Raw genomic sequence first — 13828 nt, 5'->3', positions numbered from 1 at the left:
TGATCTAATGCATTTCATTGCACATACTTTACAGTTTGTTTTTGGATGAGTTATATTTAATATATTGTTTCATTTCTGTGTATGGGTAGTCTCCGATGGATTTGCATAGTCGCTCTACATGAAACAAACCTGTGCTTCAGTTATTATACTGGTCAGAAAAAAGATAATAGGCATAGTCTTTAAGTCCAGTTAAAAAGAAACCTTTTTATTTTTATGAATGTCATGGAGATGATATACGTATAATCCATGAATAAGTATTTCAAGTAGAAATAATGTTAAAACAACTACTGATTTCTAGTCAGTCATCTTGATATTTGAATTTGTTCAGTATCAAAATCTCTGGAGTTTACCAAGTAATATACATGTCATTTTGTTTGTTCTTACAGAAAAGATTCAGCAGGGGATTCATTAAGCTGCAACCTTATGTCCTATAGACAATATTAGTCATTCAAGGAAACAAAACAAAACATATAAAAATGTACACACTCCATTCTTGGAAATAAAAAATCAGAAGGAACTAAATTCATGTCATATTAAACTAGGCAACAGAATGATATTCAGTTGCATACTAGCAGTTTTCTCTTTGGTTGATAATTTCATCTTCCAAAAGCTCTTGAGTGAAAAGGGAAATAACTCAACAAAAAGATAAGTAACAATATGCCATCCACTTTATTGTTTGGCTCGAGTCATTTGGCAGTTAATTGGCTTGTAACATGTAGACCTAAATGATCTTTGATAGACTTCCACTACATTTTGAAGGGAATGGAAGTGAAACATAATGTATTCTCGAGGGTGGGTCATAACTAGGGTATGTGCTAGTTTGCCCAGAATAATCTTGGATAAGGCTGCTGTCCTGGCATAATTATTTATAGTGTCCCCTTTCAAGCTCACAGTGCTCCAGTTTAGACAATAAATAATACCGTCACCCTGTCATAATCAACATATATCATTACAGGCACATTTCCAATACCTTCATGATTTACAAAATTGGAAATTTTGTAGAGGAGCTATGCATGGAAGTCACTGAGTTCTTTAAATAGGCTCCTTGAGCATCCTTTGTGTATATTTTTGTTGCTCATCATGCCTGGCACAGGGCCTTCCCTGTCGTAAGTCCTCAATAAATGGCAGACAGGAGCCCTGGTGGTGCAATGGTTAAATTCTCAGCTGCTAACCCAAAGGTGGGAGGTTCAAACCTACCAGCCCCTCCAAGGGAGAAACGATCTGACGATCTGCTCGCATAAAGATTACAGCCTAGAAAACCCTACGAAACAGTTCTACTCTGTCCTATTAGGGTCACTATGAGGAGGAATTGACTCGATGGCACACAACAACAGCAAATAAATAAATTATTTAAAAAACCTATTTCTACAAAGGTTGAAGGCAAGGGTCCTTTTAGGGAGACTTTAAAAATGAGAAGACTAATTTAACAGGTAACTAAAAGCTGCTTGATTTGGTCCGCCAGTCAACTCATTGGTAAAAATCAATCTGGTTGTTTCCAACAACTGTCTGAGGCTTAACATCAACCAATTCCCTTTTGCTTGCAATTCAAGAGCCTGCTCTCTGTCTCACTTGTTCCTGTGTTATTTTGGACATATGAAGAAATGCGTTCTGAAGGTGAAAGTCTACGTTATATTATTTCTGTGAAGCCTGCGGTGATGACCTCACATTAAGAAATGAAGCCTATTAATTATACCTGGTGAAGCAGAAATCTTAATAATGTGTGAAAAGATGAAAGGAACATGGATTAGTGAACTGAATCAGACCAGATTTCAGTGATTGACAATGCATCAAAATAACATTTAAAAACCATTTTTTATTTTAGAGCTGTATTTACTCCTTCCTGAACTCTAATTAGTGGAAACTCAGTGATAAGTGACAGTGCTTTTTAAAACCATAATTTGAAGAGAATGTCACTCTGGGTGCCTCTTCCCCGCAGGCCAATTTCCCAGCACAAAGAGATTGCCATACACAGGAAGACTCCAGCTTACTGGCCCAGTGCTCTGTTCTTAGAAAAGCCCCGAGGATGTGGGCCAGCTAGCATTGCCCTTGACATCAGCCTTCATGGTTAAGCAGAACACTAACCCTCTCAGAAACCATTTATGACTCTGTCATTCACCAATGACTCCAAGTGTCTGCTGAATGTGTTTTTATTTCCTGCTTTACTCTCTTGGGTTAATGAATTCTGTAAGTTTGTGATTCATTGTGAGGAAAAATTTCCTACCACTTGCTGGACTTACTAGGTCTCAATGATCGCCTCACATCCTGGAATTCTGGAACTTACTGAACAAGTTCTCCCAACCAGGCCATCCATTAATTTATACATATGCTTAGGCCCTTCATCCAGCCAGGATAAAGGGTGATATTATTATTAGACAGGTCTGTCCACTCCCCAAGTCCCCTACTTTCTATTTTTCTAGTTGTTATTGTGGGTAGCCGCTGTTGAATCCTGGCTCACGGAGACCCCATGCACAACAAGATCAGATGGTTGTGATCCATTAGGGTTTTCATTTGCTGATTTTGGGAAGTAGGTGGTCAGGCCTTTCTTCCTAATCTGTCTTATTCTGGAAGCTCCACTGAAATCTGTTCAGCAACTTGCAGACTTTCATTGACAAATGTCTTCTGGCTGTGTATGAGGTGCTTTAACCAGGAATCAAATCAGGATTCTTCTAAGTGTAAGGCAAGAACCCTACCACGAAACCAAGAATCCTCCTTTTCTATATCAACTCTACTTGGGTCTTCTCCTTCTAGATATGTGACAACCAGCACCAAAATCCTACGGCTAAATTGAAAAGGAGTTCCTGTTTGGTTTTCCAAATCATTCTTAACCATGGCTAATGTTTTGTTGTCTCTTTTGGGCCACAATAGCAAGGGAACCCCTGCTAATTAGTCCAAGATCCCCTTCCTATGTTCTAACTGATAGATCCCAATCCTTTTTTCAGCATTAGACTTGGAAACGGGAGACTTCACTGAGCCCCAGCTCTGTAACATGGCTCAATTTGTTAATGATCTAAAAAACCTAGATGTTTCCTTCCCAATTCTCACTTTCTCCAATGTATCAGGTGACCTTGGTCAGCTATTAAGCCCTCTCTACCATACGTTCCTCAACTAAAAACAACAAAAATAAAAATGTCATTTCTCAACCTATCCCATAAGTTTGCTGTCATGAATAGTATACATAATAACCTGTATTTTATCTATACAAGGTGTATTAGTTGTGCTTAGCCCTGTAATAAAAGATGCTTAAGAGTTGTCAGGCACATTCATTTCTCCTAATCAATGCAAAAATATTCTCTCTAATATTTCTGACATTTGATCACTTAGATTTTTTTTGAATTTTTTCAGGGATGGAAGTTTATTGTGGTTCATATCAACCCATTGCATTATTAAACAGTTCTAACGGTGAATTTCTCCCCTTATGCTGACTTGAAGTCTTCCTCCTATAAATTCTACCTGTTTGTCTTATTTGTGTTCTCTACAACAGCATAAAGAGCCCTGGTGGTACAGTGGTTAAGCGTTTGGCTGCTAACCAAAATGTTGGCAGTTAGAATCCACCAGCTGGACAAAGATGTGGCAGTCAGCTTCCATAAAGACTTACAGACTTGGAAACACTGTGGAGCAGTTCTACTCTGTCCTATAGGGTCACAGTGAGTCGGAATTGACTCAATGGCAACGGGTTTTATATCAATATGAAGCCAATCTACTTTTTTCATTCTCATGATAGCAATTCTTGTTTGAAGGCAGTTCCATGCTTTCCTTAAGTCTTATGTAGCGAAAACACATCCCCTTATTCTTAAACTGTTTCTAAAATTATTTTCTCTGAAGAACCTGGCAGTCATCAGAGTTTTCTTTTGACTGTGGAGCACAGAAGTAAAACCTTCACTTTTAGAGTAACCTGGCTGATACAGAAATCAGAAGTAATACCCTGCCCCTTGTTCTGTGACTATATGTTTACCTTAATACAGTCTAAGATTACCAACTTTAGAATTACAGTTTCCAACTCTGGTGTTAGTAAAGTAGCTCCTATCAGACCAAACCCTCTGCAAATCACAACCAAGAAGTCTAGATAAAATATCTAGTATCAGAAGGCACTGGTGAATGACTAAAAGTAGGCAGAAGCTGTAGGGAAATTGAAACTTAGAAGATGGGAGGGCAATGGGTAATATTCATGTTTGTTTTTATTTGTTTGCTTTCAGGTTTTTGCTTAAAAGTAGGACCCATTTGGCACCATGCTGATTAGCTACAACTAGGAGAGAAATCTGCAATCTTACTGGCTTGAATAACCAGAGAAAAGTGTTAAGGGTCACTGCGGCAGCTGGAAAATGAGGGGAGAAATTCCAGGAAGAAAAGAACTACAGAGGGAAAGCACCAAATTCTGCAAATATGTTCTGCTCAAATCTCTGGCTAACACCTGAATTACATACATGTGGAGCAGACTCCAAGGAGTCCAAAACCAAAACCAAGCCCATTGCCAACCAACTCATAGTGATCAAGGAGTCCAGTTAACGCTAAAAGAACTGAGCAGAGGTTTCAGCTGCTGCCCGCTCTGGGGGCATCACCAGAAAGTTTGGAGTTGAAGTTAGTTGATTAGCTGCCTGCTGAAACAAAATAATCAATATTCTTTAGAGGAATATAAAATAACCCAGAGTCTCTACAACATGGAATTTACAATGTCCAGGGTCCAATCCAAAATTACTAGACAAAGCAACAGAAAAATGGATCCATATGCAAGAGGAAATTCAATAAATGAAGACCAATCACTAAGTGACCCAGATGTTGGAAATAGCGAAGATTTTAAAGCAGTTATTTTAACTATGCTGAAGGACATAAAGGTGAATGAAAATAGACTGACATGATCAATATTCTTAAGACATTGCTATACCACTAGAAATAAACCCTTATTTGTATTATCAAATATTCCACATTTTCTCAATTAAATATAAGTATGTCATGACAAGCTTCATTCTGTATAGATCAAGCATTATCTTATCAAAATCAAAATATTAAAATAATAAAGCTAGGGTGAGCCATGGCTAGCTTTGGTAGGGACAGTATAAACCAACAGTAAGAGCAGTCAGGAATGTAGTCAATTCTAAAAGCTCAACGAGAGGATATCTTCCCAGAGAATAAAAGTGCATGGAACTTAACCTTGACCACCACAGGTGTTTATTTGAAGTGACACATCTGGGGAACGAGATCACAATTCAGAAAGATCACTGCTAGTGTTTCTGTGTTCTTTAATGTGAGGCATATGTATGTGTGCCTGATTGGTGGACATCGTACCATGCAAGGCACAGTCAAAACAAGCAAAGTTTTCAGTAGAGAATGAGTAGTAGAAGATGCAGAAACAAAGGTTTATTTTGCTGTGCAATAACATAAAAGCCATAGTCACACAGTGCGGTTGAAAACACAGACGAAAAAAAGTGAAAAGGGACAGTATTTTTTTTTAAGTCAGATATCTCGTGACGATAAGACATTTGGAAGACAGAAAAGCAGTTTACAATTACAGTGACAACAGAGGCATCAGAAGTATACGCAGAGAGAGAGATTGTGAGTGAAGATTTCTTAACTATATTTTGTAGGGAACATATGCCCTGTAAGTATATGACTATAGATACGTCTAGAAAGGAATAAATGTGAGCACTGTGCAATTGTATTTGGCTATAATCTGCTTAATGCATACTTAAAATACCCGTGAATGTAAATGTTAATGGGAATGTTTTCCTTTAGTCTCTGGTCACAAAATCTAACTTCGAACCAGATCATCAGAAACAGCGGTATGACACATGGTGTTGTCTTGGGTGTGACGGAAATGGGCAAGCTTGAAGCAAAAACTTCAAAATTAGTTGCTTGCCGGTTTGAAATGACTGCCAATATGCCACAGGATATGGATTTGTTACATGAAATCTTTTATTACTATTTAAAAATAAATTGAATATATTTTCCTTTGCTTTTATAATATAGTGTTTTGTTCTTCTGTTTGTTTTGAATGGTAAATTTAGGTTGACCTTGGTCATTTGCACAGAAAAACCATTTTCTCAAAACTGTTGGGACTAAATGAGTATTGGTTATTATCCAATGGATAAATTATCTTCACATTTTCAAACCAGGGCAGTTCCTAAAGACATAGACACATGCACAAAATGATATTTGGTGGACCATTCTTATTTTAGTTTCTTTCTAAATTAATTCAGAATATCCAACTATTTTCCTTTTAATGCACACAAATAATGTCTCCTTTGGAAGGGTACACTCACTCAAAGATATGGAGTATAAGTAACATGCCAGTGGAAGTAACAAAATTATTAGTAATAAAAGTTTTTTCCCAATTACTATTTTATAGAAGTAGGAATATATTGTTTGTATAACTTATTAATTAATTTACTTTGTAGATTCATTGTTTATTAGAAAATTGTAAACCATAAATACATTTTGACTATTATACTGTATTTTTATAATTTTTTCACAAAGATAGTTGAAGAGGATAAATTTACCTGCAAATTTTATAAAACCATGCCTCTAAGATAATTAAAGTTTTAAAAATACATGCTTTTTGATGCATGCATATACTACAATATTTATTTTATATTAAATATGCATTGAGAAGCAACTGAAATCAGTCCATATTGACAGAAAAGTCAACAAATTCATGCATTTGTAAGTGATCAACAAAAAAATTATTCTACTTGTGTGGAAGAGAGAAAGAAGTATTGCAGGAAAAAGAAATAAAAAAGGGTTTCTCTTTTTTGTGGTAAGAAAGAATTTTTATGGAATCAGAAATAATACTGGGGAGGTATAATTTTAAGTATTGATACCAATTATATCAGATAATTCTCTTATTACATTTTTAGGGGCTTGATTTCCTGCTTTTTCTTATATATTTATCACATATCAGAGAACTGGCAACACTTCATTTGAGTAGATTTTTATGAAAGCATAGATGGATATAAAAACAGTTTAATCAGTAATTTTCAAATTGTCATGTCATGAATAATAGATGAGAACAGGAGAACATAAAAGACAATAGAATTAGAGTGAATGAAGGCAACTTACAATGTAAAATAAGTACAAAATGAAATTGGGGAGAAAATCTTTTCTCATTGCTGTGATCTTTTAAATATGGAGGCTTTTAAAATGATAATATACTTGCACTACATACTCTCAATGATATTTCTGGTTACATTAATAACTTTTTCTCACATTTAAGGCTAAAATAGGAAAATATTTTATATATACATGAAGTGCTCGTGATATGCTTAAATAGTTCTTAAACTTATTTGGTTTAATTCTCAAGATGGTTTTTATTTTCTTTTTTAGAGATCTAAAATGAGTCATGGCATTTCTTGAATTTCAATGGCTTTGAAATTCGGGCATGTTCTAATGTATGTTAATAATCTTCCTGTTCACCCCACTCAACAACTGGCTCATCATTCATGCGCAGAATGAGGTAAGAAAGAACCTGAAAGAGATTCTGCCAGACTAAGAGAGAGACATAAAAGGAAAGGCCACTTACATCTACCTCACAACGCTCGCCAGCAAAGGCGACATCACAGAGGCACTGGAATTTGTTGACTAAGTCCTGGCACCGGCCTCCATGGAAGCACGGATCAGAGGCACACTCATCAATGTCCTTTTCACACCTTGAAAGTAAACAGAAACAACAGAAACCCAGCACCCTGTTGAATAAGTTGGCTGTGAAATGGGGAAAGAAAAAAATTGTCCTGAATCTACCCAAAACAGCACAATTTTTTCTAATAAATCCCACACAACTTATATATACTTAAGAGTGTGAAAGGTGTTCCTTATAATTCATTTTTTAACAAAGTTTGGCTTTAATGGAATAATTTATACACACGCACACACAGTTCATTAGAATGAGAAAACAGGTGCAAATATTCAGAAACCAAGAGAAAACTGGGCCATGCTTAAATGAGTTTCTCCCTCAAGAACATTAGTGGATTTGCCACCTTATAAAAGTTCAGTTCACTAGAGGCACATGGGAACCATGAATGCTGAGAATGAGGCGGTATAACAGGCGAGAGTTGGAGAATAGACCTGGTGCAATCAGGTCTTCAGGATTCTAATGCATCAGCGCTCTCAGGCTAAGTAAAAAAGCCCACCAAAGGCAAACAAAAGATATTTGCCTTATTTGGGAGGTTTTGATTTATGTTACTTGGTGATTTCCTTTTTTTTTTTTTTTTTTTTAACAAAAAGCAAAAGAAGATGGTTAGAAGATTTAACTTGCTAATAAATTTGTTCCAATATTGAGCTAAGCATAATATTTGAATGTTCAGGCAGGATGACCTTTAAAAGTCACGTTTTCCAAAACAATCAACATTGATTCTAAGGTACATCGATGATTTCTTCTTCCCTGGGATACTGTCTTTTTTTTTTTTTTTTCACCTGTTTTCCTGCTGACAACTTGTTCTGTATATTCATTGATTAGTTCACCAATCACTCATTCAATACTTATTTAGTACCTACCATGTGCCAAGAGCCCTGGTAGGCATGGTAGTGAAGAGCTCGGCTGCTAACCAAAAGCTCGGCAGTTCTAATCCATCAGCCAGTGCTTGGAAACTCTGTGTCATATAGGGTAGCTATGAGTTGGAATCAACTCGATGGCAAAGGTATTTGCCAAGAAGGACCACGAGTGGTACAAGTAGTTTGCACTCAGTTACTAACCTGAAGGTTGGTGGTTTGAACCACCTAGTGACATCAAGGAAGAAAAGCCTAGTTATCTGCTTCCATAAAGATTGTTGTTATTGTGTGCCATCGAATCCACTTCAACTCATAATAACTCTATGGGACAGAGTAGAACTGCCATAGGGTTTCCAAGGTTGTAAATCTTCATGGAAGCATACTGCCACATCTTTCTCCCACTGAGTGGCTGGTGGGTTCAAACAGCCGATCTTTCAATTAGCGGCCACGTGCTTAACCACTGTGCCACCAGAGCTCCTTCTGTAAAGCTTACAGCCAAGAAAACCATATGAAGCAGTTCTAATCTTTAACACATAGGATCACCATGAATCGGAACCGACTCAATGGCAATGGGTTTAGTTAATTTACTATCTGCCAAACATTTTGCTAGGTCTTGGGATACAGTAGTAACTAAGGCATCTATTTTCACTTGAGAAATTTATGTAAAATCTTAACTCCAAGAAACTCTACAGAGCAGATTATAATGTTGAAGTTTCGTGTAAACAATGTTTTTATTTTCCCCTGTTCACTCCTCCAGCTCCCAAAAAGTAAAACTTGCATACATGGATCATAGACTAATGACTAGGCTTGAAATGAAAGGGGATGAGTTGGTGGGACAGGGTCAGCCCAAGGTATAAAGGAAGAAAGATTTCTTCCAAGAAAAACAGCCCCTTATCCTGCTGGATAGCAAGCATAGCTGAGACATTTTGTTTTCCTTTTTTGGCTTAGGCTCCTGGACTGGAAGGAGGCTTCTCTGATTAGATCTTAGCAAACTTGACAACTCTCAGGAGCCTGCCAAGCACTCTGTCCTGGGTGGGCCAGAGTGTTCACACCATCCATCATTCACGACCTGCCAGGATGACACTAGAATGTTGGCGGTTTAATCAGGCAGGGGAGAAGGCAATTTATTAGAGGACAGCTTTTCAACATGCTTGGGCATTATGGAAGTCACAGTCTTCTAGACCTTGGGAGATAGCCCCATATTTCTTAGTCTTCCTCTAGCTACATTCTTTCTTTCGAACTACACAGTACAGTACACATCCCCATTCACTATAAGCACCATTGAAGCTTTCATTAGAGGTTAATTAGTAGATGGAAAGTCAAAATAAATAAATCCATTAGCATCCAACACATTAACTAATGATGGTTAAGGACTTTAAAAATGCAGCCTCTATTGAACTCGAGTTCACTGTTTTAGAAACCTGTTTGCAGCAGAGGAGTTTATCCAGGTAAAAAGCCTCCTGGAAGAGGAAAAAAAACTCTGAGCTACCTTGTCTTACCATGTTTCAAAACAATAATTTGATTTAAATGCCAGGTTTTTTTTTTTTTTTTTAATGAATTAACATTGGAGGAAAAGGGAAACATTTTTTGTAAATAGGGTCTATAAGCGAATAGCAGAGAAAGATCATCCAAGGCTCTGGGTGAGTTCTGAGCATTGTGCCATCAAACAGAAAATCTGATATTGAGCAAAGAGGCAGCCAGCACTTCAAGGTCGCTAAAGAGTTGTTCAAGAATCAGAACAAGGAAATACTTGCAATATTTTTGAGGTATATGGAATTGGAGGCCAACTGAATAGTCTCTGGGTTAATATGGCGCAAGACCTAAGTTGGTGCAATGCAAAGTAGGAGGGTGGTTTCAGGCTATTTCCTTCCACGCACATACATGCTTGTGCTGCCTGTGCCACTCATTACCAATCACAGAAGGTAGACTGTGAGAGCAAGGACTAGACTTGACATTGAATGTTACCAGTTGCCACCAAGGTGATTCTGACTTACGGAGACCCCATGCGTTTAAGAGAAGAACTGCGCTCCATAGGGTTTTTTCAAGACTGTGATCTCTTGGAAGCAAATTGCCAGGCACCTTTCTTCTGAGACGCCTCTGGGCAGGTCCAAACCACCAACCTTTTGGTTAGTAGTTGAACACTTAACGATTTGTACCACCCGAGGACCACTGAATGTTAGAAAGGTAAAATATAGGTGTGCCCTAGCTTGCCTGTTGCTTTTTAAAAATGATAAAAGATCTGTATGTGTGTGAGCCAGGACAGCCAGCTGAAGCATAGAAAAGTCAAAATAATCCAGACTGGTTTTTGGTTTTGTAATTGTCATGGAAGACAAATCTACCCATCACTCTATTAACTACTACTCTTGGAAAAATGAATTCAGTCAAACCCTCTTCATCAAACGTGTTTAAACTGTTCGATGTAGGAAGCTGGATCAGAGGTAGTATATCTCACCCTGGCTAGTATATGAGACAGAGGAGCAAAGATTTAATTATACAGCTATACCAGCACATCAGATAAGTAAGTAGAGGTTCTGAAAGGAGCCAGTATTGCAGCATATGTTTGGACTGGCACCTAATCTGTCACTTAACCTCGTGGCCTCAGTTTACACATATGTAAAATGGAAATAATAGAGCAATTTTTATAGAACTATAAGGGTTTAGCAAATGGTTAACTATTTACTCTCTGTTTATACACCCTAAATGTTCCTCCTTAGCAACCATTTTGGAAGCATAGATCCCTTTGAGAACCTGATAAAAGCTACAGAATATACACATTTTCTACCCATCACTCCATCTCCAGCCAGTCAAACATACGCCCAGATTTGCCTGTATTTTCAGCAGTGGCAGATTGACTGAAGGCATTGACCAGCTCCATGCTAACAATCCCTGCGCTAGGTGAAGAAGATTTAAAGGGTTTCTCTGGGAAAGGTAGAATCCTGTGGAAAGGATGCACGTATTTTTAGGGTTCTGGGTAACCTTATGGAGCAATCCTTCAGGTGTATTTTATTTTACTTTGACACTACTCACAGGGGCATCGTGTATCAGTTAATGGGAAAGAAACATGAATCCAGAAGTACTTCCAAAAAAAGAGAAACATCACATTATACATTTCTCAAAATCATATTTCCCTATTTATTTGAAGTCTTGGCTAATAAAATGTTTTTACTTTGACCCCTACTGTAATTTTTCTTCTTTTTTTATTGTTTGACTCTGTCTGGACCTACATTTCAGCACAGGTTTTTCTATGGGCACTGAGATGAAAAGTTCGAGGAGAAAAAGAACCTGGAGTAATCCCACTGTTCTTTAGCCCAGACTTCTCTTACATAAAGTTCTGATGCGACTCACCATTCTCCTGTGAAACCTGGCCGGCACATACATTTTAAATCACCCTGGATCTCTGTGCAGTTGCCTCCATGGTAGCAAGTGAAATTCATCTTCTCATTCCCACAGTCTGTTGAAGGTAATCTGGTACGTCAGGAGAGAGAAGCATAACAGCCACAGCTGTTCATTTTGTTCATTTCATTCAAGAAAGAAAATTTTTTTTTTGAAAAGTTCATGTCTGTAGACAATGCCAACCTAATGAAGAACTCAGGTTGGCTGAGCTACAAATGCTTAACTGTGCCACATGACATAGGAATCACTTTCTCCAGTAAAAAGTCCTTGCTGCAGGGTGCTGTGAGAAGCCTGGCTATCCATCTTCCATTTCTACACTTTTCATTCGTGAGATAAGATCCCTGCTGTGGGGTGGCAATAAATTTAGGGTTGGAAAAGAGCTTGCTATAGTTAGATTTGCTGCTGCTTTGCTAATAAATCAACAAGGGCCATAGGAAAATTGCATCTCTATAAAGCCAGGAAAGCAAGGACAGCACTCTGGTACTCAAGCACTCATGTGATTTCTCTGTTGGCTTTCGGAGCTGAACTCCAGTTGCCCTGCCAAGACTTGCTGCTCCCTGTCTAATAACTCATAGCTTAGCAGAATGCAAGCCAAATGTTGTCCAGGAAGTTTGTACATAGAGCTCAGTGGTAACTGCACACGAATTCAGTGAGTGGCTCTCTTGTACAACAACAAAGCTCTATATGCTAAGGAATCCTTATAAAAGGCAGAACAAATTGCTAGAAGTTACCCAGACAAGGAAGGGACAGATGTTTGCAAAGATATTGAGGGTGTCGCTCAAGTGTTTTGGTCCATTGTGTATGTGCAAGGCATCTGATAAGCGTCCAAGAAATTCGAGAAATATTAGATGATTGGATTTTGTCCTGTTCTGTGCGCTGCAGCTAATATGTGGGGAACTAGCCTATCTGATGGTAAAGTGTGTCTCTTCTGGCAAGACCCCTAATCAATTCTGCTTAAAAGGGAAAATATAATAAAGACTTCTCAGTAAGAGCCCAAAATGTCAACTAGCTTTGAAAGAGGTCAATTTAGCAACGCAAATGTGAAGCTTTGTATACAAACTTAGGCTTAGTAAACGATTCTTGAAACTCTTTAGAAGGTACTTTTGAGAGCTTTGGTCTTTGAGAACTTGACTTTGATGAATTAGGCTGAAAAAAATACCCTTAGAATTAGCTCCTTCCAGGTCAAATATGTTTATTTAACTTATTCAAAGTCAGCATGGCCATACAACTCGTTTTGATCCTGAATTTCTCTTGCTTTAATCTGGCAGTTCACCTGTTGACAAAAGAGTTAGTTAACACATGGAAAGTAGCTTTTTACTGGAATGCCAATCTTTAGTACCTAACACTATTCCTTGCCTTGGTAGGCTCTTAATAACGATAAGTATGTCTAAGTCATCTAGTACTGCTATAACAGAAACAGCACAAGTGGATGGCATTAACAAACAAAAATTTATTCTTTCACAGTTTTGGACGCTAGAAGTCCTAATTCAGGGTGCCAGGTCCAGGGAAGACTTTCTGTCTCTGTCAGCTCAATGGGAAGGTCCTTGTCATCCCTGGGAAGCTCCCCTGGTCTAGGGGTTCTCAGCACGGGGACCCTAGTCCAAAGGACAGGCTCCACTCCTGGTACTTCTTTCTTTGTAGTATGAGTTCTTTATCTCTCTGCTCCCTTCTTGCTCCTTTTATCTCTTGTAAGATAAAAAGTGATGTAGGCCACACCCCAGGGAGATTCCCCTTTCACAGGATCAGGGCTGTGACTTGGGTAAGGGTATTGCATCCCACCTTAATCCTCTTTAACATAACCTAACCTTGCCTCATTAACCACAGGCAGCGATTAGGATTGACAACACACAGGAAAATTGCATCAGATCACAAAATGGAGGACAACCACATAATAGTGGGAATCATGGCCTAGCCAAGCTGACACACATTTTGGGGGGACATAATTCAATCCATAACAAAT

At 38.1% G+C, this 13828-nt stretch overlaps 1 protein-coding gene across 1 annotated transcript in view; it reads right to left on the bottom strand.

The window, feature by feature from the left end:
• Positions 1–13828, bottom strand: part of CRB1 (crumbs cell polarity complex component 1) — a 282876-nt gene that overhangs the window by 28222 nt on the left and 240826 nt on the right. Inside the window, 2 exon segments of the mRNA XM_049858461.1 lie at positions 7511–7637; positions 11821–11943. Coding sequence (XP_049714418.1) covers positions 7511–7637; positions 11821–11943 — 250 coding nt within the window.

Source organism: Elephas maximus, chromosome 18 (genome assembly GCF_024166365.1).
Source record: "Elephas maximus indicus isolate mEleMax1 chromosome 18, mEleMax1 primary haplotype, whole genome shotgun sequence".
NCBI lineage: Eukaryota > Metazoa > Chordata > Mammalia > Proboscidea > Elephantidae > Elephas > Elephas maximus.
The sequence above is the reverse complement of the archived record's forward strand: the minus strand, read 5'-3'. Positions and strand labels throughout refer to the sequence as shown.